The sequence below is a fragment of the Triplophysa dalaica genome, chromosome 20, assembly GCF_015846415.1.
Source record: "Triplophysa dalaica isolate WHDGS20190420 chromosome 20, ASM1584641v1, whole genome shotgun sequence".
Classification (NCBI taxonomy): Eukaryota; Metazoa; Chordata; class Actinopteri; order Cypriniformes; family Nemacheilidae; genus Triplophysa; species Triplophysa dalaica.
This window is the reverse complement of record NC_079561.1, coordinates 20,699,422-20,726,727: the sequence shown is the minus strand read 5'-3', so window position 1 is coordinate 20,726,727 and position 27,306 is coordinate 20,699,422. Positions and strand designations below refer to the sequence as shown.

The 27,306-nt window shown below is 39.7% G+C and overlaps 1 protein-coding gene across 2 annotated transcripts in view; it reads left to right on the top strand.

The window, feature by feature from the left end:
• dlg4b (discs, large homolog 4b (Drosophila)) overlaps positions 1–27,306 on the top strand; it is a 118,775-nt gene that overhangs the window by 5,091 nt on the left and 86,378 nt on the right. For both annotated transcript variants that reach the window (XM_056732491.1, XM_056732490.1), the window contains exons 2-3: positions 26,905–27,066; positions 27,151–27,201. In XM_056732491.1, coding sequence (XP_056588469.1) covers positions 26,905–27,066; positions 27,151–27,201 — 213 coding nt within the window. The remainder of the gene's footprint in view (positions 1–26,904; positions 27,067–27,150; positions 27,202–27,306) is intronic.

The window sequence follows — 27,306 nt, the reverse complement described above, 5'->3', positions numbered from 1 at the left end:
CTCTCGTAAGAAAATGATTCAAGTTATTAAAACGCATGAGCTATGTGATGTATGGAGACAGATCAATGGCACTCAAAGACAGTACACTTGGGCTCATAGTCGGAAAAAGAATTTATCTTTAGCTAGGTTGGACAGGTTTTATGCTTTTAAGCATCAGTTTGGTATATTTAGTAAGTGTTTTATTGTCCCTGTTGGTGTCTCTGATCATAGTATGGTCTGCTGTTCATTTGTTTTAAATTCTTTTAAGCCGAGAAGTGCCTATTGGCATTTTAACACCTCCCTGTTAAATGATAAAGGTTTTAAGGATACTTTTAAGGTTTTCTGGGACTCTTTTAGAGCTTCAAAAGACTCTTTTAGTTCTTTGAGACAGTGGTGGGATTTTGGAAAAGTGCAAATTAAACAACTCTTCCAGCAGTACACTAGAAACATTAATGTACAGACGTTAAGATCCAAGCACACAATAGAGACATCTATAATAAAACTCCAAGAATTGGCTGGTTCAGATGGGAACAATAGTGTATCGGACACTCTTTCATTTATGAAAAAAAAATTAAGTGACCTATTAGGGGTTAAAGTGCAGGGCTCGCTGGTCCGGTCTCGCTTTATAAACATAGACCAAATGGACGCTCCAACAAAATTATTTTTTAATTTGGAAAAAAAGAACGGGCAGATAAAGTTTATTCACGCGTTGCGTGCTGAGTCTGGGGTTGTTTTTTTTCAACCCCATAGACATTCGAGAAAGAGCCGTCTGTTTTTATGAAAGCTTGTACAGCAGTGAAAGTATAGCAGAGTTGGACACCAATGATGTCTTTTTTCAGGACTTGCCACAGGTTTCTAAAGAAGCCAACCCAAAGCTATGCAGGGGCTTGAGCCTGGGTGAGTTATATGAGGCACTCAATGGCATGGAGTCAGGCAAGGCTCCTGGAATTGATGGTCTACCTGTAGACTTTTACAAGTCTTTCTGGACTGAGTTGGGGAGAGATCTGCTCTCGGTGCTCAATGAAAGCCTAGCTGAAGGGCTGCTGCCATTGAGCTGCCGTAGAGCGGTTTTAACTCTCCTCCCGAAAAAAGGTGACCTGACGGATATTAAGAACTGGCGCCCCGTGTCCCTTCTCTGGTCTGACTATAAGCTGCTCTCCAAAGTTTTAGCAATTAGATTGGCAAAAGTAGTAAATCAAGTTATCCACCCGGATCAGAGCTGCTGCTTACCTGACAGGTCAATTTTTGATAATATATCTCTAGTGCGAGATATTTTTGATGTCTCTAGATTATTAAATTTAGAATGTGCACTAGTCTCTCTGGATCAAGAAAAAGCTTTTGACAGAGTTGAACAAAAGTATCTTTGGAAATGTCTGGCAGCCTTTGGTTTTTGCCAAAAATTTATAAAACTGGTCATGGTTCTGTACAGTGAGGTTGAGAGTGTGCTGAAAGTGAACGGTGGCTTATGCAACCCTTTTAAGGTTGGCCGAGGGGTAAGACAAGGGTGCTCCCTCTCAGGCATGCTTTACTCTTTGGCCATTAAACCCTTACTGCAACAAATAAGATTAAAATTAGATGGGTTACAAATCCCTATGGTACACTCCAATGTTCATTTATCTGCTTATGCTGACGATGTTGTGGTGTTCATTAGTAATCAGAAAGTCGTTGATATGTTGCTTGAAATACTTACTGATTTTAATGTTTTATGATCTGCCAAAGTCAATTGGAATAAAAGTGAATCTGTGATGTGTGGAAATGGGACTGGAAAAAACATAAGACTTCCAGACGGAATTCCGTGGCTAAGAGGAGGTTTTAAATATCTAGGAGTGTTTCTGGGGGATTAACATACTGTACAGAAGAACTGGGATGGCATTGTTGACAAAGTGAAAGGGCGGCTAGCCAAGTGGAAATGGCTGGCCCCGAAGTTGTCCTATAAAGGGCGTACTTTAATTATCAATAATTTGATTGCTTCATCCTTGTGGCATAAACTGGCCTGTATAGATCCACCTTCAAAACTACTCGCAGAGATACAAGCAATCCTGGCGGATTTCTTCTGGGATAAACTACACTGGATTCCTCAAAGTGTTTTGTTTTTACCAAAAGAAGAAGGGGGGCAAGGACTGTTGAATTTGCAGAGCAGGACTGCAGCTTTTCGCCTGCAGTTCATTCAGAGGCTACTGGCAGGGGCTACTGAGCCTAATTGGAAGACTGTTGCTTGTTTTATTTTGCAAAGCTTGGGGGGACTACAGATGGACAGATCTCTCTTCCTTCTAGATTCTCTCAAGTTGGACATGTCCGGATTACTAGTGTTTTACCATAATCTTTTTAAAGTTTGGAGCCTTTTCAATATTCAGAGGACACAGTGTTTTAACTCTCTTTATTGGCTTTTAAAGGAACCAATTGTGAATGGAGCCCGTCTGGATTTTTCGGCCAGTGACTGCATTGTTCTAGGTGTCAGATAGTATGACTTCGACCGTAAAAGTGTAATGGAGAATGGAGACAACCACAAACAAACTGAGTGGTAAGTTAACTAAAGGTATTTATTCGTTGCTGGTTTTCATAAAGAATGGTCTAAACAAATAATAAAAATAACAAAATGAATGTTCAACAAACAAATATTAGTTCAACCATGAAAGAAAAAGAAAAACTGCGATGAGCAGCAAACCTCACTGACACTAATCAATGTCCTCCAAGTCGTGATTTGACTCTGCCAGTCTTGTAGCAGACCTAGCCTCTCGCATGGGTTTCCTATGCACCATACCATGCCTGTTTAAAACACCTAGGCTTCCCGCCAAATCTGAGATGGATTAAACCATTCTAGGGGATGAGTATCTCCCATCATACACCCTCTTGCTGTAACCAATGGTATGGTCCAACATAAGGTAGGTTCCAGTTAAGCACACTCTCCTGATGATGTAATTTAACAGTCACGGCATCACACACCCCCCTCCTCAAAATAGCCGCTCTCATGAGTGGCGTAACAAAAAATCTGCAATCACGTTCAATGTCCCAGCCCTATATTGGACTTCGAATTTAAAGGGTTGAAGAGAGAGGTACCATCTGGTGATTCTTGCATTGGTGTCTCTCATTCTATTGAGCCATTTGAGGGCTCTGTGGTCAGTCTCTAATACAAAGTCCTTACCAATCAGGTAATATTTCAAAGTGTCTAAAGCCCATTTAATTGCCAAAGCCTCCTTCTCAATAGTTGAATACTTGGTTTCATGAGGAAAAAGCTTCCTACTAATGTACCAAGCCCAAAATCAGGGTGTCGATCCTGTCCTTCACCCTGCAACAAGACAGCACCAAGCCCAAAATCAGATGCATCAGTTTGAACCACAAAAGGAAGATCAAAATTAGGGCTTTGTAACACAGGGTCTTTACACACACAATCCTTTAAATCTTGGAACTCCTGCTCACACTCAGATGTCCACTTGACCTTCACAGGGTTGTTTTTCTTCGTTAAACAGTCAGTGTTACAGATCTACTGGCAAAATTTGGGATAAATCTCCTATACCAGCCTGCTAATCCTAGAAAAGATCGAACACCTTTCTTTGTTGTTGGAGGCGCACATGACAAGATAGCTTGAACTTTATCCACTTGTGGTCTGATGTATCCTCCTCCGACTACGTAACCCAGATAAGAAACTTGTTGTTTAGCAATTTGGCACTTCCTTGCATTGACTACTAAACCCGAAGACTGAATTCTACCAAACACCTTTTCCAGGTGGATCAGATGATCTTCCCATGAAGTACTGAAGATGACTATATCGTCAATATAAGCTGCTGAAAAACTGTCCAATCCCCTTAGCACCTGATCAATGAGGCGCTGAAACGATGCCGCTGCTCCGTGTAAACCAAAGGGCATATATTTAAAATGGTACATTCCAGAAGGTACCCGGAAAGCAGTCAACTCTTTAGCTGAATCCGCTAATGGCACTTGCCAGTAGCCTTTACATAAGTCAAGAGTTGTTAGATACTTTGCCTTGCCCAGCCGTTCAATGAGCTCGTCCACTCTTGGCATAGGATAGGGATCAAAGGCTGAAATTGCATTAAGCTTAGAAAAGTCCACACAAAATCTAAGTGAGCCATCTTTCTTCGGTACCAGGAATACTGGTCTACACCACTCGCTTTTTGACGGTTCTATGATGTCCATTTCCAGCATCATTTCTACCTCTTCATTCAGAGCTGGGATCAAACGTGCCGGTACCCTGCAGTGTGTCTGTCTTATGGGTTCAAAAGCTCGTAGATGAATATTATGCTGAATGAGATCCGTTTTTCCAGGACTATCACAGAAAAGACCATCTGGAACTCGCCCACAGAAATCTCGTTGCTGTTCCACCGTTAGGTGCTCTATGGCTGGGAAGGGCAGTGAATTTGGGATACCAGGAAAGTATTGTTCCTTCAATTCCTCCTCTTCTTCTTCCACCTTTGTTGCCCACAGCTGCTATGACCCCTCTTGTTTCTTGTCGTGCCAGGGTCTTAGGAGGTTGATATGATACACTTGATACTTCTTTCGACGATCTGGCATAAACACTTCATAGTTAACCAAGCTCATTTTGCGTTTTACCTCATATGGTCCCTGCCATTTAGCTAACAAGCTACTGTGAGATGATGGGAGAAGTAATAGAACTTTCTGACCTAGAGTCAATGTCCTCTTCCTACTTGACTTGTCATACCACTGTTTTTGTTGTTGTTGAGCCTTTGTCATATTAACTTTTACCATTTCTGTTGTGAACTCCATCTTTTCTCTCATCTTGATCACATAAGACAGAATGTTTACCTGCTCGCTGGCATCGTCTGCTTCCCATGCTTCTTTCAAGATATCCAGGGGTCCACGCACTTGCCTCCCATAGAGTAACTCAATAGGTGAGAATCCGGTAGATGTTTGTGGGACTTCACGATAGGCAAACAATAAGTAAGGTAGCCATTGGTCCCAGTCTGTGCCTGATTCGCATACAAACTTCTGCAACATTGACTTCAAAGTTTGGTTCAATCTTTCAACTAAACCGTCAGTCTGGGGATGGTATGGTGTGGTCTGAATACGATGTATATGCAACATAGAGTAAATCTGCTTCATTTGTCTAGATGTAAAATTACTTCCTTGATCCGTAATTATTTCTCTAGGAAACCCCACTCTTGAAAAGAGCTGCACAAGAGCATTCACCACTTGTCTCGTTTTTATGTTTCTAAGAGGAAAAGCTTCCGGGTATCTGGTAGCATAGTCTGAAACAACCAAGATATATCGGTTTCCCGATTTGCTCCTATCCAGTGGACCTACAATATCCATGGCAATGCGTTCAAAAGGAATGTCAATAATCGGTAGATTCACTAAGGGTGCTCTATCTCCTCTTCTACCTGGACGTGCCAATTGACACTCTGAACAAGATTTACAGAAATCTATCACATCCGTATAGAGCCTGGGGCAATAAAACCTAGCAGCAATTTTCTCAAAGGTTTTATGCTGTCCCAAATGTCCTGCCCAAGGTATTGAATGACCTAGCTGTAAGATTTTCACTCTCATAGACTCAGGGACCACCAATCTCTCTCCTTCCTGGCCTTGCAGGTACAGTCTATCATCCTTAATCACAAAATGATCTTTCTGTGAAATTGATGATATGGTACCCTCTCTATTGGCTTTATCAAACAAAAGTTTGAGTGACTTATCCTGTTTCTGCAATTCGACAATATCATGAGGAATATCCTCCATTTCACTTACTTGAGGTTTGTGTAACTTCTCAATCATTTTAGTTCCTTCCAACCTTTCCTGACGCCTCTGACGTCTTGATTTTCTGGGTTTGGAACTTACATCAAATGGTAAATCTTCAAAAGACTGTTTACTGACCATATCCTGCTTAGCCTGGGCTCTCCGCTCTTGCGTCCGCTATATCTTTGTCATTTTGCAACAGATCTACCAGCACTGGAACATCCCCCCCAAAAATCACTGGATAGGGTGACTGCTCCAGAACCCCAACTGATAGATGGTAAGCCTGTCCTTCAATTTCAATTACCAAATCGGTCTTAGGATATTCCCTTTCGTCACCATGAATACAACGAACTCTCAATTTACCCTGTACACATATATTTGGCACATCCAAGCATTCCCTTCTTACTAAAGTCTGGCTTGAACCTGAATCAACCAATGCTTTAAAGACATTGTTTCCAATCTTCACCTGAATGACGGTATCCGTGTTCAACTCTGCCTCCTTTAGCGCCTTTAACGGTCTTGGTACATAACAAAGCCGAGCATTCGTGACCTGTTGTAAGGAACAATCTACTTTTCTATGTCCTAATTGACCACAACCATGACATATGATTACCGCCTTACTCTTATACTGGTTACTCGCTTCCTGATATCTATTAATATCAGTACTAGGGTTAACAGAAGAGCCGTGGGTATTTAAAACCGAATTACTCAAACCACCACTCAAATCATCCCCAGACTTACCGGATGATGGGGTTTTGAAAGTTCTCCAACGTTTTGGCTGGTAGAATGATCGCCTTGCAGCTATGAAAGTCTCTGCCACCTCTGCTGCCTGTTTTGAAGATGTAGTGTTATTCTGTTTCACCCATGTTCTGGTCTCTGGGTTCAGCAACTTAAGAAATTGCTCCAAAATGATCTGGTCACCAATCTCCTCTTTAGTTCGATGTTTGGGATTCATCCACTTATCATATAAGTCTTTTAGCCTCACTTGAAGTTCTTTTGGCGTTTCATCCCCCTGTAAAGTGTACGACCTGAAACGTTGTCTGTAAGTCTCAGTATTAATTTCAAACTTGTCCAGGATAACTTGCTTCACGGTGTCATATTCCAAGGAGTTATCTGGGTCCATAGGAACATAAGCTGCTCTCGCTTTCCCCGACAAGAGAGGCAGGAGATGTAAAACCCAGTCTTGTTTTGGCCATCTACACGCTTGTGCGATGTGTTCGAAAGTCGTTAAATAATGTTCTATATCCTCATCACTAGTCCAAGGCAACATTCTTGGCGTGGAAAAACTGGTCGGTGCCCCATCTTGTGCTCCTCTCAAATAATCCTGTGTATTTGCCGTTGTAAGCACATTATCCGTGCTCTGAACACTTGATTGCGTTATAGGAAGAGGACTCCCTGAAGTAGCTAATGGTTGCAAGGATGGACCTGGTACTCCGTCCGTTAACAGTCTTTGCTGTCTGTCGTGATGTACCTCAGCTTGAAGAAGTGAAAACTGGTGCTGTAATGTTCGCCACTTATGCTCCTGACGTTGACCCTCCATCTCTAGTCGCTCCTCTCTCTGTTGTTGCTTTTGTAGAAATGATTGTAGTATATCCTTCATAGAGCCTTGAAGCTCTTCAGACACATCCCCATCCATGTCTATGTGTATGGGTTGCTCTGCAGCAGATGCCCCAACCTTTGGTCTAACCACCGTTGTATCACTTTTCAATGAATCTTGCTTCTTAGCTGGCATTTTTAGTACAATAGTCCTTCAATGTCTTCAGCTTGCCTGCAGACGAAACCTTTCTTAATAACCTACTTTACTATCTCCATTTTTTATTGTCTCCATATTGCCTGGGACCACCGCTGCCACCATGTGTCAGATAGTATGACTTCGACCGTAAAAGTGTAATGGAGAATGGAGACAACCACAAACAAACTGAGAGGAAAGTTAACTAAAGGTATTTATTCGTTGCTGGTTTTCATAAAGAATGGTCTAAACAAATAATAAAAATAACAAAATGAATGTTCAACAAACAAATATTAGTTGAACCATGAAAGAAAAAGAAAAACTGCGATGAGCAGCAAACCTCACTGACACTAATCAATGTCCTCCAAGTCATGATTTGACTCTGCCAGTCTTGTAGCAGACCTAGCCTCTCGCATGGGTTTCCTCTGCACCTACCATGCCTGTTTAAAACACCTAGGCTTCCCGCCAAATCTGAGATGGATTAAACCATTCTAGGGGATGAGTATCTCCCATCATACACCCTCTTGCTGTAACCAATGGTATGGTCCAACATAAGGTAGGTTCCAGTTAAGCACACTCTCCTGATGACGTAATTTAACAGTCACGGCATCACACTAGGTTTAAATAGAATTCTCTGCAGTGCCGACTGCAGGATTACCAACCTGGGCCAATTGCTAAAAGTAGCGGGACCTACCTTCTCAAACACTGAACAGGTTTCCTCTCGGCTGAAAATCATCTCTACTCGTGTAACTGCTCAGCTGTTGGTGAAATGGCAAGCTAGGCTTACAGATGAGGAGAGACAATTGTTATGGGACTATTCTGCAGGGGCAAAAACCCCTGATAGTAAGGATCCTTTTCCAGCCTTTATGATGTCTCATAAGTTTGGTGATTGTGATGGTGTGTTTTTTTAATTTTCAAGTCTCTGTCTTTTAATTTTTTTTTGCCACTGGAAAGCTTTTGTATAAAATGTGTGTCCTGGTTTTTAACAAAAAGGTTTTAGAAAAAAAGGTTGATACACCATGGCGTTCTTTTTTTAATTTGGATGAAGATGTTAAACCACAATGGAGGGTCTTGTATAAGCCACCGTTAGCCAAAAGGGTTGGGGACATACAGTGGAGAGTTCTCCATGGAGCTATTGCTGTTAATGCTTTTATTTCTATCTTAAACCCTGAGATCAGTGCTGATTGTCCTTTCTGTTTTAAAAGAGAGACGGTCTTTCATGCTTTTGCTCAATGTTCGAGATTGGATTTACTTTTTAATATTTTAAGAAGTCTTTTTATTTGTTTTAATGATTTGTTTTCCGTTGAAACTTTTATTTTGGGGGTTAAATACACAAGGAATAGACGTTTTGATTGTCAGTTACTAAATTTTATTGTTGGTCAGGCAAAACTTGCTGTATATACTAGTAGGAAAAGCCGAATCGAGAAAAAGCATGGTCAAGATGTCTCAGTGGTGTTTAAAGCCTTAATTAAATCCAGAGTTTTGATTGATTTTAATTTTTATAAATCTATGAACGATCTTCCCATGTTTGAACTTAAATGGTCTAACAAAGGTGCATTGTGCTCTGTGTTTGAAGGAGAATTGTTTTTCAGCCATTTACTCAAATTTTTTGGAGTATATATATGTTTGTGTGTATAAGTACACGTGGGTATGTGTATGGATATTTTACACATGTAGGTAAACAAGGTGTGGAGTCTTTTTAAACGTTTGGAAATTTGTAATAAAGAGATTTTAATTTCAATTCTGTCTCTGTCTCTCTCTCTTTCTCTCTCTCTCCGTCTCTCTCTGTCTCTCTCTCTCTCTCTCTCTCTCTCTCTCTCTCTCTCTCTCTCGTTTCCGGTGTGAGTGTGAGCGTGAGCGTGAATGTTTGGAGCGTCGTGAGTGTGGAGCGTGTTTTTCTGAGTGAGTTTTTCTTTTTTTTCTCTCTCTCTTTTTTTTTCTCTCCCTTTCTGTTTTCACCTTTTATTTTTTGTTTGTATTGTTTAGTTCGTTTTTTGGGGTTGCGTGGGGTTTTCCCCTCGCATGGCCATGGCGGACTCACGAGTTGGTGTTCTAAAGAATCTCACGCGACGTCACGGTGTTAAAGTGGCAGCCGCGGTGAGTGTTGAAGATAGTTGTTTGGCAATGGGTGAAGTTGTTGGCCACGACAGTATTGTGTCGGCATCTAAAATGAATAGTGCTGTTGTGGTTTTTTTGAAGTCAGTTGAAAAAGCAAACGAATTAGTGGAAAAGGGAATTGTCGTAAATAATCTCTTTACACCTGTTCTTCCGCTTTCAACACCCTAAAAAAAGTCACTTTGTCTAATATCCCACCTTTTGTTTCTGATGATACACTGGTTAAGATTCTTTCCCGCTATGGAAAGCTGGTTTCACCTATCAAGAAAATCCTCATTGGTACTGCTTCACCACTGTTAAAGCATGTAGTTTCTTTTAGAAGATTTGCCTACATGATTTTGAAAGATAGTGAAGAACTTGACTTGACTTTTAACATTAAGGTTGACAACTTTGATTATGTTTTCTATGCCACAACGGATAAGATGAAGTGCTTTAATTGTGGTGGGGTAGGCCATCTGATTCGGAATTGCCCTAAAAGAAATAAAGAGGATAATGCATCAACTGATGGGCAAAACATGGAGGTTAGTCTAAACAGTGATGATGAGGAAAGGGTTGTAGCAAGGACTTCTAATGCTCCCATTTTGAGTGTAAAAAAGGTGACTGTTGTAGAGAATAATGGTAGTGTTTCTGAAGCTCAGGATGTAGTTTCTGATATCACTGAACCAGTAGTGTCTTTGCAGGAAGATGAGGTGAATGCTACTGCTATAGTGAGTGAAGGAGTCAGTGTATCATTACTGAATCAGTTTTGACAAAGGATAAAAAGGACAATGTGAAGTGTCAATTGTTCGAACTGTGTGACGATGTTGATCTAGAATCAGATACAACTGCGTTTAAAATTCCAGGTAAAAGGAAAGGTTCAAGTGAAGTTCAAAGTGTAAAACAGAAAAAAACAAATATTGTTGACGATGATGATGATGACAAGGAAGGGATGGAAAGTGGGAATGAATCTTCGGATTCAAATTTCAGTTTTTCTCAAAGAGCTTCATCCAGTCGTGATTATGAGGTAGAAGACATTAAAATATTCCTCAAAGCAACGAAAAATAAAAGAGGAGTACGTGTCTGTGAATACTTTCCAGACATCAAACAATTTGAAAAAGCTTGTTCACAAATAAAGAAATTTATCGGTTAAAGAAAATTGTAAGAATTTTAAACCCTGATCTTGTAAATGATAATAGCTAAAAAGACAAACTTGACGCATGGGTTTCTAGTTTTGTTTTTATCAGCTTTTGTTTGTTTTTTATTTTCTTCTTTTCTTTTAAACATGAATGAAATTAATATTGCTTCCTTGAATATTAATGGAGCAAGAGATTTTAAGAAAAGAATGGGAATTTATGATTTTGTGAAACAAAATAAGTTAGATGTGGTGATGCTGCAAGAAACTCATAGTGATCTAAAAAATGCTTCTGATTGGGTTAGAGAGTGGGGTGGGCTTTCGTTTTTGAGTCATAATACTTCACTTAGTGGTGGAGTAGCCATTCTTTTTGCGAAAAGTTTTAACCCACATTCTTTTCAAGTAGAAGAAATAGTAAAAGGTAGACTTTTAAAAATAAGAGCAAACTATGACAAGAATGTTATTATTTTTATTTGTGTGTACTGTCCTGTCTCTGCAATAGAGAGAATGGTATTTTTAAATATATTGTGTTCTGTGTTACAAAAATGTAATCAAGAAGAGTTTTTGTTTTTGGGCGGATATTTTAACTGCACTGAATCTAATCTAGATAGGAATCATTTAGAACCTCATATGCCTTCTAGAAATCGATTGATTCAATTTGTTAAGATGCATGAATTGTGTGATGTTTGGAGACGACAAAAGGGCATGCAAAAACAGTATATTTGGACTCATGCGCGTGATAGAATCATTTCTATGGCAAGATTAGACAGATTTTACATTTTCAAACACCATTATAATGTTAGAAGGAACTGTCACATTGTACCTGTTAGTTTTTCTGACCATTGTATGGTCAAATGTTCAGTTTTTATAAATCTTTTAAAACCCCAAAGTGCTTATTGGCAATTTAACACTTCTTTATTAAGTGACAAACATTTTAAAGAATGTTTTAATTTTTTTTGGGAGGATTTTAAAACTCCCTGTGATGGGTTGGCACTCCATCCAGGGTGTATCCTGCCTTGATGCCCAATGACTCCTGAGATAGGCACAGGCTCCCCGTGACCCGAGGAAGTTCGGATAAGCGGTAGAAAATGGAATGGATTTTAAAACTAAGAAAGGTTTTTATAACTCTATACAACAATGGTGGGATGTAGGAAAAACCCAAATTAAACAGCTTTGTTTACAGTTTACTCGAAACATCACTACAGAGACTACTTTTAGGATGAGTGTCTTGGAGGCTGATATTTTAAAACTTCAAGAATTGGCAGAGTCTACTGGTACAAGAGGTTTCTTACACTTACTTTTAGATAAAAGAACAAAATTGGCTGATCTACTTGGCTCTAGGACACAGGGGGCCTTGGTCAGGTCGAAGTTTCATAATGTGAATCAAATGGATGCCTCAACTAAATTATTTTTTAATTTAGAAAAGAAGAATGGTCAAAGTAGAACCATTCATGCTTTATGATCTGAATTTGGAACTCTTTTGACAGATCCTTCGGATATTCGCCAGAGGGCAGTTGGGTTTTATGAGAATTTATATAAAAGTGAAGTTGCTGTAGAGCCAGAATATGAGGGTGAGTTCTTCTTTGAGAACTTACCTCAGGTGCCTGAAAGCATCAACACTGGAATTTCTGGCCCTCTGAGTATGAGTGAACTACAGAAGGCACTTCAAGGGATGGTGTCTGGAAAGACACCAGGTATCAACGGTATACCAGTGGACTTTTACAAGTCTTTTTGGTCGACAATAGGAGAAGATCTCCTAGAAGTGTTGAACACCAGTCTGGCAAGGGGTAAACTGCCTCAAAGTTGCCGAAGAGCTGTGTTGACCCTCCTACCGAAAAAAGGAGATCTTGGAGATATAAAGTGTTGGCGTCCGGTTTCCTTGCTCTGCAGCGACTATAAGCTTTTATCGAAGATCTTAGCTAATAGACTGGCTAATGTAATGGATATTGTTTTTCATCCTGATCAAACCTACTGTGTCCCAAGTAGATCGATATTTGACAATATCTCTTTTATTCGTGATTTTTTTGAAGTTTCCAAGATGCTAAACTTAAATTGTGGTTTTATTTCGTTAGATCAAGAGAAGGCTTTTGATCGGGTAGAACACTGTTTTTTATGGAAGGTTCTAAATGCTTTTGGTTTTAGTGATAGTTTTATTAACTACATCAAAGTTCTTTATAATGATGTTGAGAGTATTTTAAAGGTAAATGGTGGTTTATGTACTCCTTTTACAGTTTTTAGAGGCATAAGGCAGGGCTGTGCATTATCTGGTATGTTATATTCTTTAGCAATTGAGCCTTTGCTAAATCAGATAAGGTGTAAGCTTAAAGGTGTTTCTTTACCAGAATGTAGGAATAGATTCACACTGTCGGCCTATGCAGATGACGTGACTGTATGTATCAATGGACAAAGTGATATTAAGGCTTTATTAAATTTGTTGAAAACTTTAAAAAAAATATAAACTGGCCAATATAAACTGGAAAAAAGTGAAGCTTTTTTAATAGGTGATTGGAAATATGATAAACCAAAACTTCCTATGGGCCTAGAGTGGGGAAAAGTTGGTTTTAAATATTAAGGAGTTTTTATTGGAGATGAAGCAGTTACACAAAAGAACTGGGAGGGTATAATTGATAAAGTTAAAGGTCGACTTGAGAAATGGAAATGGTTGCTTCCAAAAATGTCTTTTAGAGGGCGAGTTCTAATTGCTAATTTAGTGGCTTCTTCGCTGTGGCACAAGTTTGCTTGTTTAGATCCCCCGTTAACTTTGTTAACAAAACTACAAGCACTGCTTGTGGACTTTTTCTGGGATAAGCTGCATTGGGTCCCGCAAAGTGTTTTATTTCTGTCCAAAGAAGAAGGTGGTCAGGGACTGATACATCTACAAAGTAGAATAGCTGCATTCAGATTACATTTTGTTCAAAGACTTTTAACTGTTTCAGATGTTTTTAACTGGAATGCTGTAGCAAGATTGATTTTGAACAGGTTGGGTAATTTTAATTTAGGCAGGACAATTTTTTTGATGGAGCCACTGAAATTAAGTTTTCCTATGTTACCTACTTTTTATAGGAATGTTTTTAAAGTGTGGAATCTTTTTACTTTCCAAAAAGAGGAAGACTCAACATCTCTTTACTGGCTACTAGAAGAACCTTTAATCCACGGGAAGCGTTTGGACTTAACAAACCATTTTTTCCTTCCCGGACTAAACAAAGCACTTATTGACAATAAGATAGTAACTCTTGGCCGTTTGCTGGAAGTAGCTGGACTTGATTTTAAAAACAAGGAAGCAACATCTCGATGTCTTGGAATCAATTCTACTCGCGTTATAGCACAACTTCTTCAGAGATGGGAATGTGCTATAAGTGATGAAGAGAGACTTTTGCTATTGGACTATAAAAACAAACTGTGTAATCCAGACCCGGAAGAGGTTTTTCCAGGTTTGTTGTTTTCTCTTAAATTGGATGGGTGTGCTGGTTTTTACCTTGAACAAGTTGATTCTTTGAGTGTTGATTTTGTTTCATGTGACAGAAAACTTTTGTATAAGTACTGTGTAATTGTTTTTAACAAGAAAAAGTTGAATAATAGGATAGACACACCTTGGCGTGTTTTTTTTAAGTTGACTGAAGACGAAAAACCAGAATGGAGAATTTTTTACAAACCACCATTGACCAAAAAAACAGGAGACCTACAATGGAGAATTGTTCATGGTGTTATTGCAGTTAATGCTTTTACTTCTGTTTTAAATCCCGAAAGCACTGATAAGTGTCCTTTTTGTGATGACAGAGAAACTATTTTTCACGCTTTTTTAAACTGTTGTAGACTGGAACCACTGTTTTCTGTTTTAAAAGATGTTTTTAAAAAATGTAATGAGGTATTCTCACAAGAGTTTTTCATTTTAGGATGTAAATATGTCCTAAAAAAAAAGTTTGTATGTCAACTGCTTAATTTTGTGGTGGGACAAGCAAAAATGGCCATCTATTTGAGCAGGAGAAAAAAAATTGAGCAAGATGTAATACAAAACAATGTTGTATTGTTTTTTAATCTGGTGCAATCTAGAATCTTAATTGATTTTTATTATTATAAAAGCATTGATGATCTGCTTTCTTTTGAAAATATTTGGAGTGTTAAATATGTGTTATTTTTGAAGATGAACTAATTTTCACACTTTATTGATTTATTTCTATTTTTTGTTTTTTTGTTTTGTTTTTTGGACGCTATATCATTGTAACAAGATGATTTTTTGTAAATAAAAGCTTTGTGATTCTCTCTCTCTCTCTCTCTCTGTCTCTGTCTCTGTCTCTGTCTCTGTCTCTGTCTCTCTCTCTCTCTCTCTCTCTCTCTCTCTGTCTCTGTCTCTGTCTCTGTCTCTCTCTGTCTCTGTCTCTGTCTCTGTCTCTGTCTCTGTCTCTGTCTCTGTCTCTGTCTCTCTCTCTCTGTCTCTGTCTCTGTCTCTGTCTCTGTCTCTGTCTCTCTCTCTCTCTCTCTGTCTCTCTCTCTCTGTCTGTCTCTGTCTCTGTCTCTCTCTCTCTCTCTCTCTCTCTCTCTCTCTCTCTCTCTCTCTGTATCTCTCTCTCTCAAGATTCAAAGGAGCTTTATTGGCATGATAAAAGAAAATTTGCATTGCAAAAGCACAAGATTAAATATAAACATGCAGAAATACAGATTAAGATCAAAAATAAGATAGAATAAAATTAAAAGTCTATAAGTAAAAATCTATATATATACACATCTCAATATAAACAGAAAAAGAGTTTTAATTAAAGTTCTCAATGAGGGTGATAGTGTCAGTTTGTGTGTGTTGTCCTGTCAGTGTTGTGTTGTGTTGTGCTGGTTGTTCTTTGGTCGTGGCAGGACTTGACATATCTTGCAGCAGGTTTGAGCTTCTTGACTTTTCTCCCAGTATGTATGAGATCTTGTCCTTTTGTTGAAACTGGTCAAAGTCTTTGTGTAAGTTTGTAAACTGGGGGAAGAATGTTTCTCTGATGTGTGTGTAGTTGGGACAGGAGAGGAGAAAGTGCAGCTCTGTTTCCACTTGATTGTGTGTGCAGTGTGGACACAGTCGCTCTTCTCTCGGTGTCCATGTGTGTCTGTGTCTGCCCGTCTCTACAGTGAGCTGGTGATCACTGAGTCTGTACATGCTCAACACTTTTCTTAGTTTAGGGTCTGATACGCTTGTGAGCTATTCTGACACTTTATATTCTCTCTTTAGTGACAGATAGCATTCCACTTTACTTTGCTGAGCTGTTGCTTCTGTCCAGTGTTTGAGATATTTCTCTTTTTGTCTTTTCATCATTTGGTTTAGTCTGGCTGGGGTTTGGGGTTGACTTGGGCATGTTTGGGGTTGTAGAGTTTGTCAGAAAGTGTGCAGGGTGTCCAGATGTTGCTGTAGACCCTCTTTTGTGGGTGACAGCAGCACCAGATCGTCTGCAAACAGGAGACATTTCACTTCGGTGTCTTGTAAGGTCGGGCCGGGTGCTGGTGACTGTTCTAGAGCTCCAGCTAATTCATTCATGTAAATGTTAAATAGTGTAGGACTTAGACTACAGCCCTGTCTCACTCCACGACTCTGGGAGAGAAAGTCTGTGTGCTTGTTGCCAATTTTAACTGAAAATGTGTTATTGGTGTACATTGATTTGATGATGTCGTAGGTTTTTCCTCCGCATTGAATCAACTGAAGAAAAAGTCCCTCATGCCAGATTGAGTCAAAAGCTTTTTTGAAGTCAACAAAGCATGAGTAGAGCTTTCTTTTCTTTTGGTTTGTTTCTTTGTCAATTAAGGTACGAAGAGTGTATATATGATCGGATGTGCGGTATTTGGGTTGAAAAACCAATTTGGCATTTTCTCAGGATGTTTTGGTTGTTTAGAAATTTGAGAAGTCTGCTGTTAAGAATGTTACAGAGGAGTTTACCTAGGTTGCTGTTTACACATATTCTGAGGTAATTATAAGGGTGGGATTTGTCTCCACTTTTATGGATTGGAGTTATGAGACCTTGGTTCCAGATTGTGGGAAATATACCTGTATTTAGGAAGATTAAGTCTCTCTCTTTCTCTGTTCTCTGTCTCTGTCTCTCTCTTTCTCTCTCTCTCTCTCTCTCTCTCTCCCGCCAAAAAAGTAACTTCATCAAATGTGCCACCTTTTGTGAGTGATGAGATTCTATCACAAGCTTTGTAACCTTATGGAAAACTGGCGTCACCAATAAAAAAGATGCCAATCAGTAGCAAATAACCTTTATTGAAACATATAGTTTCCTTTAGGCGTTTTGTCTATATGGTTATTCCAGATGACATGGATTTAGATTTGACACTTAATTTCCGGATTGATGATTTCAGCTACACGATTTTTATCACCACTGGGAAGGAAAAAATTGTGTAAATAATGATGTGGTGCAGCTTTTGCAGCTTTTGCCAGAGGGGAACTGGAATCCCCTCGTTGGGCCTGGGTTCCCCTTAGGTTTTTTTTCTCGATGGGAGTTTTGGGTTTCTCACCACCATTTGCATATTGTTTTGCACTATCTGCCTGGCCGGGGGGGCTGCTTTAGAATTCATACTTGTATTCAATGTGTCTCATGTACAGCTGCTTTGTAACAATGAAAATTGTAAAAAGCGCTATATAAATAAAGTTGAGTTGAGTTGCAGGATGAAGTGGTAGCACGGGAAACAGTTTCGACTGTGATAGAGGCAAATGACAGAGATTGAGTCTGTTCCGGTCTCATCTCGAACGGGGCAAATTGATCCAGTTCTTAAGGAAATCGGAAATGATTCTAGTGATTCATTGAGTATGGTTTCTTTCTCAGATAAACAAAAAGACACGACAAATGATGAAATATCTAAAGTGTCTGTAAATGAAACTGGTGAGGAGGCACAGTTAGAAATGGGCCAAGAGGAGCAGTCTTTCAAAGTTCTGTTTAAGAGAAAAATGCAAAACAAACCGTTGGATGCAAAAGTAAGTAAAATCGATGAGTCACAACATTATGAAATGCAAGAAACAGAGAGTGACAGTGACTCTTCAGAATGTAGTTTGGGTCTCTCACAAAGTCAATCCCTAGCACGTAGTTATGAACTTGAAGACTTTAGACTTTTTCTTAAGACATCAAAAACAAGAGAGTATTGAAGGTGCAAGATTATTTTCCTGATCTGAGGAAATTTGTTGATAAAGCAAAAATTTTGATGGCAAGGGATTGCTTTGTCAACAAAGAAGTTTATAGATTAAGAAAGATTGTGGGAAAGGTCAATAGTGACTTAAAAAATGATCCTGTATGATATGGAAACAAGCTATTGTCATAGGAAGTGTATTTTCTTTCTTTTATTATTTATAATGAATGAAGTACATTTTGCTACTATGAATATTAATGGCGCAAGGAATTAAAAAAAAAAGAGCTCAAATATTTGAGGAAATAGATCAGAAAAATATAGATATTGCTTTTTTGCAAGAGACACATAGTAGTTTGGATAATGTTGTTGATTGGATGAAAGAATTCAACGGGTTGTCTGTTTTAAGTCATAATTCTACTTTGAGTGGCGGAGTTGCCATTTTGTTTGAACTTGATATAAACAGAAATCATGTTGAACCTCATATGGCTTCACGTAAATGTCTAAATCACTTAATTGAAAAATATGACTTATCTGATGTTTGGAGATTTATGAATGGAAATGAGAGACAGTACACATGGGCTCATAGAAATGATAATCATTTTTCTTTAGCCAGATTAGATAGGTTCTATGTTTTTAAGCACAATTTGAATATGTTTAGTAAATGTGATGTTATACCTTTACCATTTACTGATCATAATATGGTGAAATGTTCATTTATTTTAAATTCAGTGAAACCTAAAAGTGCTTATTGGCATTTCAATACACATCTGCTTAATGATAAGTCTTTTTAGGGAGTCCTTTAAGTTCTTTTGGAAAGGTTTCAAGGAGAAAAAGTCTTATTTTAAATCCATACAGCAATGATGGGATTATGGAAAGGTAAAAATAAAACAATTTACACAGCAATACACTCTAAATGTCACAAAAGAATTATCTCTGTCATTAAAAGAATTAGAAAAACAAATAATGGAGTTGCAGAAATTGACGGAGACTTCAGGTGATATCAGTTTTTTGGAAGACTTATTAAGAAAAAAAGCTGAACTTAAAGACCTGCTAGATCATAAAGCACAGGGGGCTTTAGTACGGGCAAAATTTTTGATGTTGATCAGATGGATACACCTTCTAAACATTTCTTTGGTCATGAAAGCTCTCTTCTTTGCCCCAATCCTCCCCCGCCCACTTCATCATTGACTGCGGAAGACTTTGCTGTATTTTTCACTGACAAAACATCATCCATCAGCAAACAATTCTCTGTACCTCAGACCTTGGGAAACACCTCCCACACTTCAACCATCGAACTCTCCTCTTTCACCCCACTTAAGGACACTGAAGTCACCAGGCTTCTCTCCAGCCACCCCACCACCTGTCCCCTTGACCCTATCCCCTCCGATCTCCTTCAGGACATAGCCAGCTCGCTCACACCTGCACTCACACACATCATCAACACCTCCCTGCTCACCGGCACTTTTCCATCCACTTTCAAACAGGCCCAGGTCACGCCCCTACTGAAGAAACCAACATTGGACCCTTCTACTCCCGACAGTTACAGACCTGTCTCTCTCCTCCCATTTATAGCAAAAACACTTGAAAGGGCAGTTTTTAACCAGGTGTCTTCCTACCTGTTCCAGAATAAACTACTGGATGACAAGCAGTCTGGCTTCAAAACAAACCACTCCACTGAGACTGCATTGCTATCGGTCACAGAAGCACTGCGGCTAGCCAAGGCGGAATCTAAATCCTCTGTCCTGATTCTGCTAGACCTATCTGCAGCGTTTGACACTGTCAATCACCAGATACTGCTAGCAACCCTGTCATCACTAGGAATCACAGGCTCTACCCTCTGCTGGTTCAAATCCTACCTCTCCGACAGATCCTTCAGGGTGTCATGGAGGGGCTCGCTGTCCACGGCTCACCACATGATCACTGGGGTCCCTCAGGGGTCGGTGCTTGGACCGCTGCTTTTTTCCATCTACACAACATCACTGGGACCCATCATACAGGCACATGGCTTCTCATATCACTGTTATGCCGACGACACCCAGATCTACATCTCGTTTCACCCAGACGATACCACTGTAGCAGCTCGCATTATACCTGCCTCAAGGACATCTCAGCTTGGATGAAAGAGCATCACCTCCAGCTGAACCCTGCCAAGACCGAACTACTCGTGTTTCCGGCACACCCTACGCTCCAACACGATTTCAACATCCATCTTGGCAATACCACAATCACCCATTCCAAAACAGCCAGGAACTTCGGAGTCATATTTGATAAACAGCTGTCCTTCAATGATCACATTGCAAAGACAACACGGTCATGCCGATATGCCTTATTCAACATTAGAAAGATCAGACCATATCTCACGGAGCATGCGGCACAACTCCTTGTCCAGGCCCTGGTAATCTCAAGGTTGGACTACTGCAATGCTCTCCTTGCTGGTCTTCCTGCAAAGGCTATCAAACCACTTCAGCTGGTTCAGAACGCAGCAGCACGCCTCGTCTTCCAACAGCCCAAAAGGGCTCACGTGACTCCCCTTTTCATCTCTCTTCACTGGCTACCGGTTGCAGCCCGTATCAGATTCAAGTCACTAATGCTTGCCTACAGGACTATCACTGGATCTGCACCGGCCTACTTCCACTCTCTCCTGCACTCATACACCCCATCAAGATCCCTGCGTTCAGCAAACCAGCGGCGGCTTGTATTGCCTTCCCAAAAGGGCAGTAAATCGCTCTCCCGCTCTTTCTCATTCACAACTCCTTTCTGGTGGAACATTCTTCCTATCTCTGTCCGTTCAACCACATCTCTCACAACGTTTAAAAAACTACTTAAAACCCATCTCTTCTGTGAATACTTGACAAACAAATGAGAAAAAAAATACACTAACCCTTTCTCTCAACAGTTAGTGGTCTAGCTTTTGTTGAAACCAGTAACTTTGTATTGGCACCTAATGTATTATGGCTCCTGTATGAACTTTCGCTTATTGCTCCTAAACTCTTTGTAAGTCGCTTTGGATAAAAGCGTCTGCTAAATGTCTAAATGTAAATGTAAATGTAAATGAAAGGAAAAATGGACAAATACGTATACTTCATGCTTTACGTTCTGAGGATGGAACTTTGCTTTCAAATCCTAAGGAGATTCGTAAAGTGGCAAGTCAGTTTTATCAGTACCTGTATAGAAGTGAGCTAGAGCTAGTAGATGGGGGAAAAATGGTTTCCTACAAGATCTACCAAAAATCTCAGAGGAGTCTAACAAAGAACTAGAAAGGGCCCTAACCCTAGGAGAACTTCATAATGCGCTTCAGAGTATGAAGTCTGGAAAAACTCCGGGTATGGATGGGATTCCGGTTGATTTTTATAAATCATTTTGGGATGAGATAGGAGTTGACCTGCTGGAGGTGTTCAATGACAGCATACGTAAGGGTGAGTTGCCTTTGAGCTGCCAAAGAGCAGTAGTTACCCTTCTCCCAAAAAAAGGAGATCTTACTGAGATCAAAAATTGAAGGCCGATCACACTTTTATGCTGTGACAGTAAAGTATTTTCGAAAACATTGGCAATTAGATTGGCTAAGGTAATGGGACAGGTGATCCATCCAGATCAATCTTATTGTATGCCTGGCAGATCGATATTTGATAACATCTCCTTAATTAGAGATGTTATACAGGCTTCCAGAGTACTTGATGTTAAATGCGGTTTGTTGTCATTGGATCAAGAGAAAGCATTTGATCGGATGGAGCACTCCTATTTGTGGAATACTTTGGAAGCTTTTGGATTCCCAAAACATTTTCTATGTATGGTAAAAATTCTTTATAGTGACATTGAGAGTTTGATTAAAATTAATGGTGGTTTATGCGCTCCATTCAAGGTTAAAAGGGGAATTAGAAAGGGCTGTGCATTATCAGGAATGTTGTATTCACTTGCTATCGAACCTCTACTCCAAAAGATTAGAAAACTTCTGGAGGTTTTAAGAGCACCATTTTGTGATTTAAATTTTTGTTTATCAGCATATGCCGATGACGTTGTAATAATAATAAACAAACAAGATGATGTAAATGTTGTAGCAAAGCTAATAGAGGAATTTGGAAAATGGTCCTCAGCAACGGTCAATTGGAAAAAAAGTAATGCTTTGCTAATAGGAGATTGGAATGATGTAAAACCAACTCTGCCTGAAGGTTTAGTTTGGAGTAGAGGGGGTATAAAATATCTTAGTGTTTTTGGGGGATGACAGTGTTGTACAAAAAAATTGGTATGGAATGTTACAAAAAGTAAGAGGTCGTTTAGACAAATGGAGATGGCTTTTACCAAATTCGTTTTATAGGGTTACGGTTAGAACACTTATTATCAATAATCTGGTTGCTTCACTTTTATGGCACAAACTGGCATGTACTGACCCTCCTGCAAGGATGTTGGCTGAAATTCAAGCAGTCTTTGTAAATTTCTTTTGGGACAAACTTCACTGGATACCACAGAGTATTATGTATCTACCAAAGGAAGAAGGTGGCCAAGGTTTAATTCATCTGCAAAGTAGAATTGCAACATTCCGCTTGAATTTTTTACAAAGACTCTTAGATGGACCAATGAATGTTAGCTGGAAAGCTATCAGCTGTGCTCTATTACAAACTGTTGGAGGGTTTGAATTGGACAGATCTCTTTTTTTGATGGACCCCAAAAGTTTGAATCTCCTTTGAAGTCTCCTTTTTATAAAAATCTTTTTAAAGTATGGGATTTGTTTCATATTCAGAAAACTGAGAATTTTTTCTCTAGTTACTGGCTGTTGAAGTAACCTTTGATTTGTCAGGCAAGACTGGACATTGCATCTATGTTTTTAGTCCTACAAACAGCAGGAGTTTTTGTTTTAAGCCATCTATTCGTACAATTAATCGCTATTTAGCTAGGTTAATGGAAGCACTTACAAGTGAAGAAAAATTGATTCTAGAAGATTTTTTCTCTGGGAATAATATCCCTGATAGTGAGGATGGTTTTCCTTGTTTGATAATTCAACCAGAACTTGAGGAATGTGAAGGGTTGTTTCTAAAACAAGGACGATCCCTTTCTGTTGATTTCTTCGCTTGTACAGGAAAAGTTTTGTATAAAATGTGTGTTCTTGTTTTTAATAAGAAAATGCTTGATAAGAAGACGGATACCCCATGGCGTTCAGTTTTTATATGCGAAACCTGAATGGAGAGTGTTATATAAACCACCATTATCAAAAAGAACAGGGGACCTGCAGTGGAGAATTCTACATGGAGCCATTGCAGTTCATGTTTATATTTCTGTTTTAAATCCTAATAATAGTTCTGATTGCCCGTTTTGCTCTCAAAGAGATAAAGTTTTTCATGCGTTTATGGACTGCTCTAGACTTTGTGCTTTATTTGTGTTGATCCAAGAATTGTGTGTCAAACTTAAGGAGGAATCTGATCTCAAGACGTTTATTCTTGGTTTTAAATATCTGAAGGAAAAACGTATTAAATTTCAATTACTGAATTTCATTCTTGGTCAAGCTAAATTGGAAAGGTTACCGGTCAGGGCTGTACCCATCTTTCTCCGAGAAAGCTCTGGGACCCCCCGACCACCACACTGGAAGGTTACAGTTTTGCGAAAGCTTCGAGCTGACACGCCCAGGCCTGTAAACCGTCTCTTCGCTAGAGATTGTGACACGATACAGCGTTGTGGCGTTTTCCATAGGCAACCCCATCTGTCGTTCTCGACACAACGTCTGTAACCTCAGTTCCCTGATGGAGGGAACGAAACATTGTGTCCCTCATGCCACAACGCGTATCGCCCTCTGCAAAAGTCGTGAGGCTCCTCGGAACACAAGGTGAATGAATGAAGCATGCCGAATGAACCCCATCTGTCGCTTCGACACAACGTTTCGTTCACTCCATCAGGGAATTGAGGTTACAGACGTAACCAAGACTTTTCCCTGTACCATAACAGTTCCGTTTTGGTAGAAGCAGACTGTCAGATGTCTGTTCTCTGGGTCTTCTTCTGAGTCCTCAAATATACTCAGTTGTCTGCCTTTGCAGATTCCATGTTTGGTGTGTTATTGGAATAGTGTTCAGAAGGCTGTGTGCCTGTGTGCTGTGTCTCCGTTTAGTAGAGCAGATTTGTGGTGATGGTTTTGCCTTCACTGTTTGAAGTGTCTTTGCTCAGTGTCTCTGGATTTTCTTTCTGTGTTTTGAGTTTGTGTTGTTGTCTGCTCTTCTCAGACTGGGTGTCTGGGGAGTAGGAGAAGGTGTGAGCTCCATTCCTCATTTGTGATGTTGCCATGATGGTGCAGTTCTAAGGTCATTGATATTGAAATTATTGGATCAGGTAATCCAATTAAGAGGTGTTAAGTCCAACAATATTATTTTGTTATTCATAGAGCTAAAGGACTACTGGTCAAGTTTGTTGGTAGAGTTTATAACTATAAAAAGGTTGTATAAAACCTTTGCTTTTTGTTTTGATTCTTCTTTCCAACTTGTTTGTAGAGATATTTTTCTGTAAATGTGTCCTTTTATTGGTTTAATTCTATCAAGTGGAAATGGTTGGTTTTGCTAGTTTGTTTGTCCTTTTTAATGTTGTTTTTCCTTGTGGTTTGTAAGAATATTATTTCAGTTAAATCCTTTTTCAGATCAATCTTTACTGATAATCCTTCCTTTCCAGTAGGGTTTGTGTATTTCCTTCTGAAGTCTTGTTATATGGTCCACTCTAGTGTGAAGAAGGTTTTTTTGAAGTTTTTTTCCTAATTATTCATATCATTTATATCTTTTTAAAGTGAACTTGTGTTCACTATTGCATTTTTGTTAATTGTATCTTTTTTCTTTGGTTTACCTCATATTAGCAGCAAGAAACTCAAGAAAGTTCAGGAGCTCATCTTTAACTTTATTGTATGATCAAATCTCTTTTACATTGCCAAAGCACAGACACATTAAATATAAACATTTTACACGAATACATGTTAAAAGAATATGTTTTCTCCTAGTATGTATGAAAGCTTGTCTTTCTTTTCAATCTGGTTAAAGGTTTGTCAATGAAGGGGATGTGTGTGTATTTGAGTGTGATGTTCTGTATACACACAGGATGTGTGCCGTGGACACAGTGGTCTTCTCTTAAGCGAAGTTATAGTCTGCCTAGGACCTACGGCGTAGTTTACGGAGTGCCGCGTACCCTATGCTGTATCCTGACGTGCACCTCTCCAAAAATGTAACAACGCTTCAACTCAACTGATTGGTCTGTTTGAACCCCTCCCTCAGGTCAGAAACCTCCACGAAGGAGCCATGTATACTCGAACGCATCTCTGAAAGAATTATCTTAGTAAAATATTTGTGCTTCTGTATTTAACATCTCAAGCTGCAACAAAAGTGACTGTTTACTTGCTGCTATCACTGCTAATGCTTCTCAAACAAGCTCATTCTTCTTCGGCTCTTGTTACACAAGTATCACACGCGTGGATACTGACACCTTGTGGTTATTACCTGTTGTCGCGGACAACGGCGCAGAAGTGTAAATGAAAGTCGACACGTAGCCTACGGAGTAGAGGCTACGCACGACTATAACTTACGCTTTAGTGTTGATGCCCATCTCCACATGCTCAAGAACACTTCTCTTAGTTTAGGGTCTGTTACGGTTCGCTCCTGCTTGAGCTGTTGCTTCTGTTCAGGTTTTGAGATTTTTTTTCTCTGTGTGTTTCACGCTGGGGTTTGGGGTTCAGAAGGGGCTTCTCTCTAGGTTCAGCTCTCCATGGCATTAAATGGATATTTCACTACCAAATCTAAATTTCCCCATGGTTTATCCATATTGACGTTGATGTCTATCGTCCGTCATCGGCGTGTTGTACGTTTCGGTGAGTTATCTGCCAATAGGATAGTGTCTACTCTGGCATTTGCAGGAAGGTCAAGCCTCAGGCATTTAGGAGATGACGGAAGTTAAGCATAAGTTATAGTTGTACTTAGGACCTACGTCGTAGGTTACGTGTCGGTGTTAATTTACACTTCTGCGTCGTTGTCTGCATCGACAGGTAATGAACACTAGGTGTCAGTGTCCACGCGTGTTACTTGTGTAACCAAAGACATGAGCCGAAGAAGAATGAGCTTGTTTGAGAAGCATTAGCAGTGATAGCAGCAAGTAAACGGTCACTTTTGTTGCAGATTGAGATGTTAAATACAGATGAACAAATATTTTACTTAGACAAACATGCACAAATATTTTACTTAGACAAACATGCGTTTGAGTAAACATGACTCTATTGCAGAGTTTTTTGACCTGAGGGAGGGGTTCAAACAGACCAATCACAGCGCTTGTGGTCCACGTAGGGTCCCCATTGAGTTGACGCATTGTTACATTTTTGGAGAGGTGCGCATCAGGCTAGTCATTAAAAGGCTCATTGGATAAAAATTTGACATTTACTAATAATCGGATCTCAGGTGCATCTTTTAATTCAAAAAGGGTGAGAAAGAAAAAACCTGAAACTTTGTTTCTCTGCAAGCATATAAGAAATTGAGCCGATCAGATATCTGATCAGAGATCCGATCAGAGGTCCCCTTGTGACATCGTTACATCACCACCCATTCATCTAAATGTTTATATTCATGGCATACAGCACACCAGTGTATCCCAAGACACACCCTAACTAACACAACGACAGGCTGATGAGTTGAATCTCAAACATTCTGGGAGGTGTGGCCTGAGGACCAGCATTGGGAAACACATGTGCATTGTTTTAACACCCGGACGGAAGAGGCGTGGGCTGTGGAGTAACTCATTAGCATTTAAAGAGATAAACACCACCAAACCAGGTGTCTGTGATCAGAGGGGTTTTTGACAAGGCAAAAGGATGTCGTTTATACAGCCATTGTGTGTTTTGGAATATAATGAAGACCTCAATTAATCATGCCAACGTGTGGAAAAACTTTTGTTATAAAACTTCATTGTAACAAAGTCCTTTAGAAAGGAAGGAAGGAGACAGGAACCGGCAAATATTCAAACGTTTAATAAAACAATAGAAAATAGACAGCCGGCAGCCCCTCACGGACGACTGCCGGCGACACACACAAACCACAACTAAAACCCAGGCCTGGTCCTCTCTCATTGACGGTCCGGTTACTCGTCCTCTTATGCTCCCGATCTCCTCCATGATATGAGACTCACGTTCTCGTCTCGCCTACTACATTCATCAAAATATTTTTCAACTCTTTCTCTACAGAAATATCGTTACCATGACGAAGAGACGCCACCCGTACAGCAGAGTCCTGCACATCTGACTGCAGTAAAGAATGCAGAACTGTTACACCTCAGTGATGCTGGACACACCCCCATCGATGGTATCCATGGTTACACACCCCAGATGCATACATCACCTGCCAAGGTAAGAATACACTGATTGTGTTCATAGATTGCGGATTATGTTGATAATCATTTCACCTCACTAACACTCTTCTGTGTGTTGCAGCCTGTGTTGCTTCCGAGTGGTCACGCCCCATACTACGCCACCTCTACTCTGGTAAGGTCATGTCAATGATAACCAATATCTTCTTGTTGCTAGGGTAACGTATGGTCTACATTGTATATTATGACACAGGTCTGTGTGTGATCACACACATGCTTT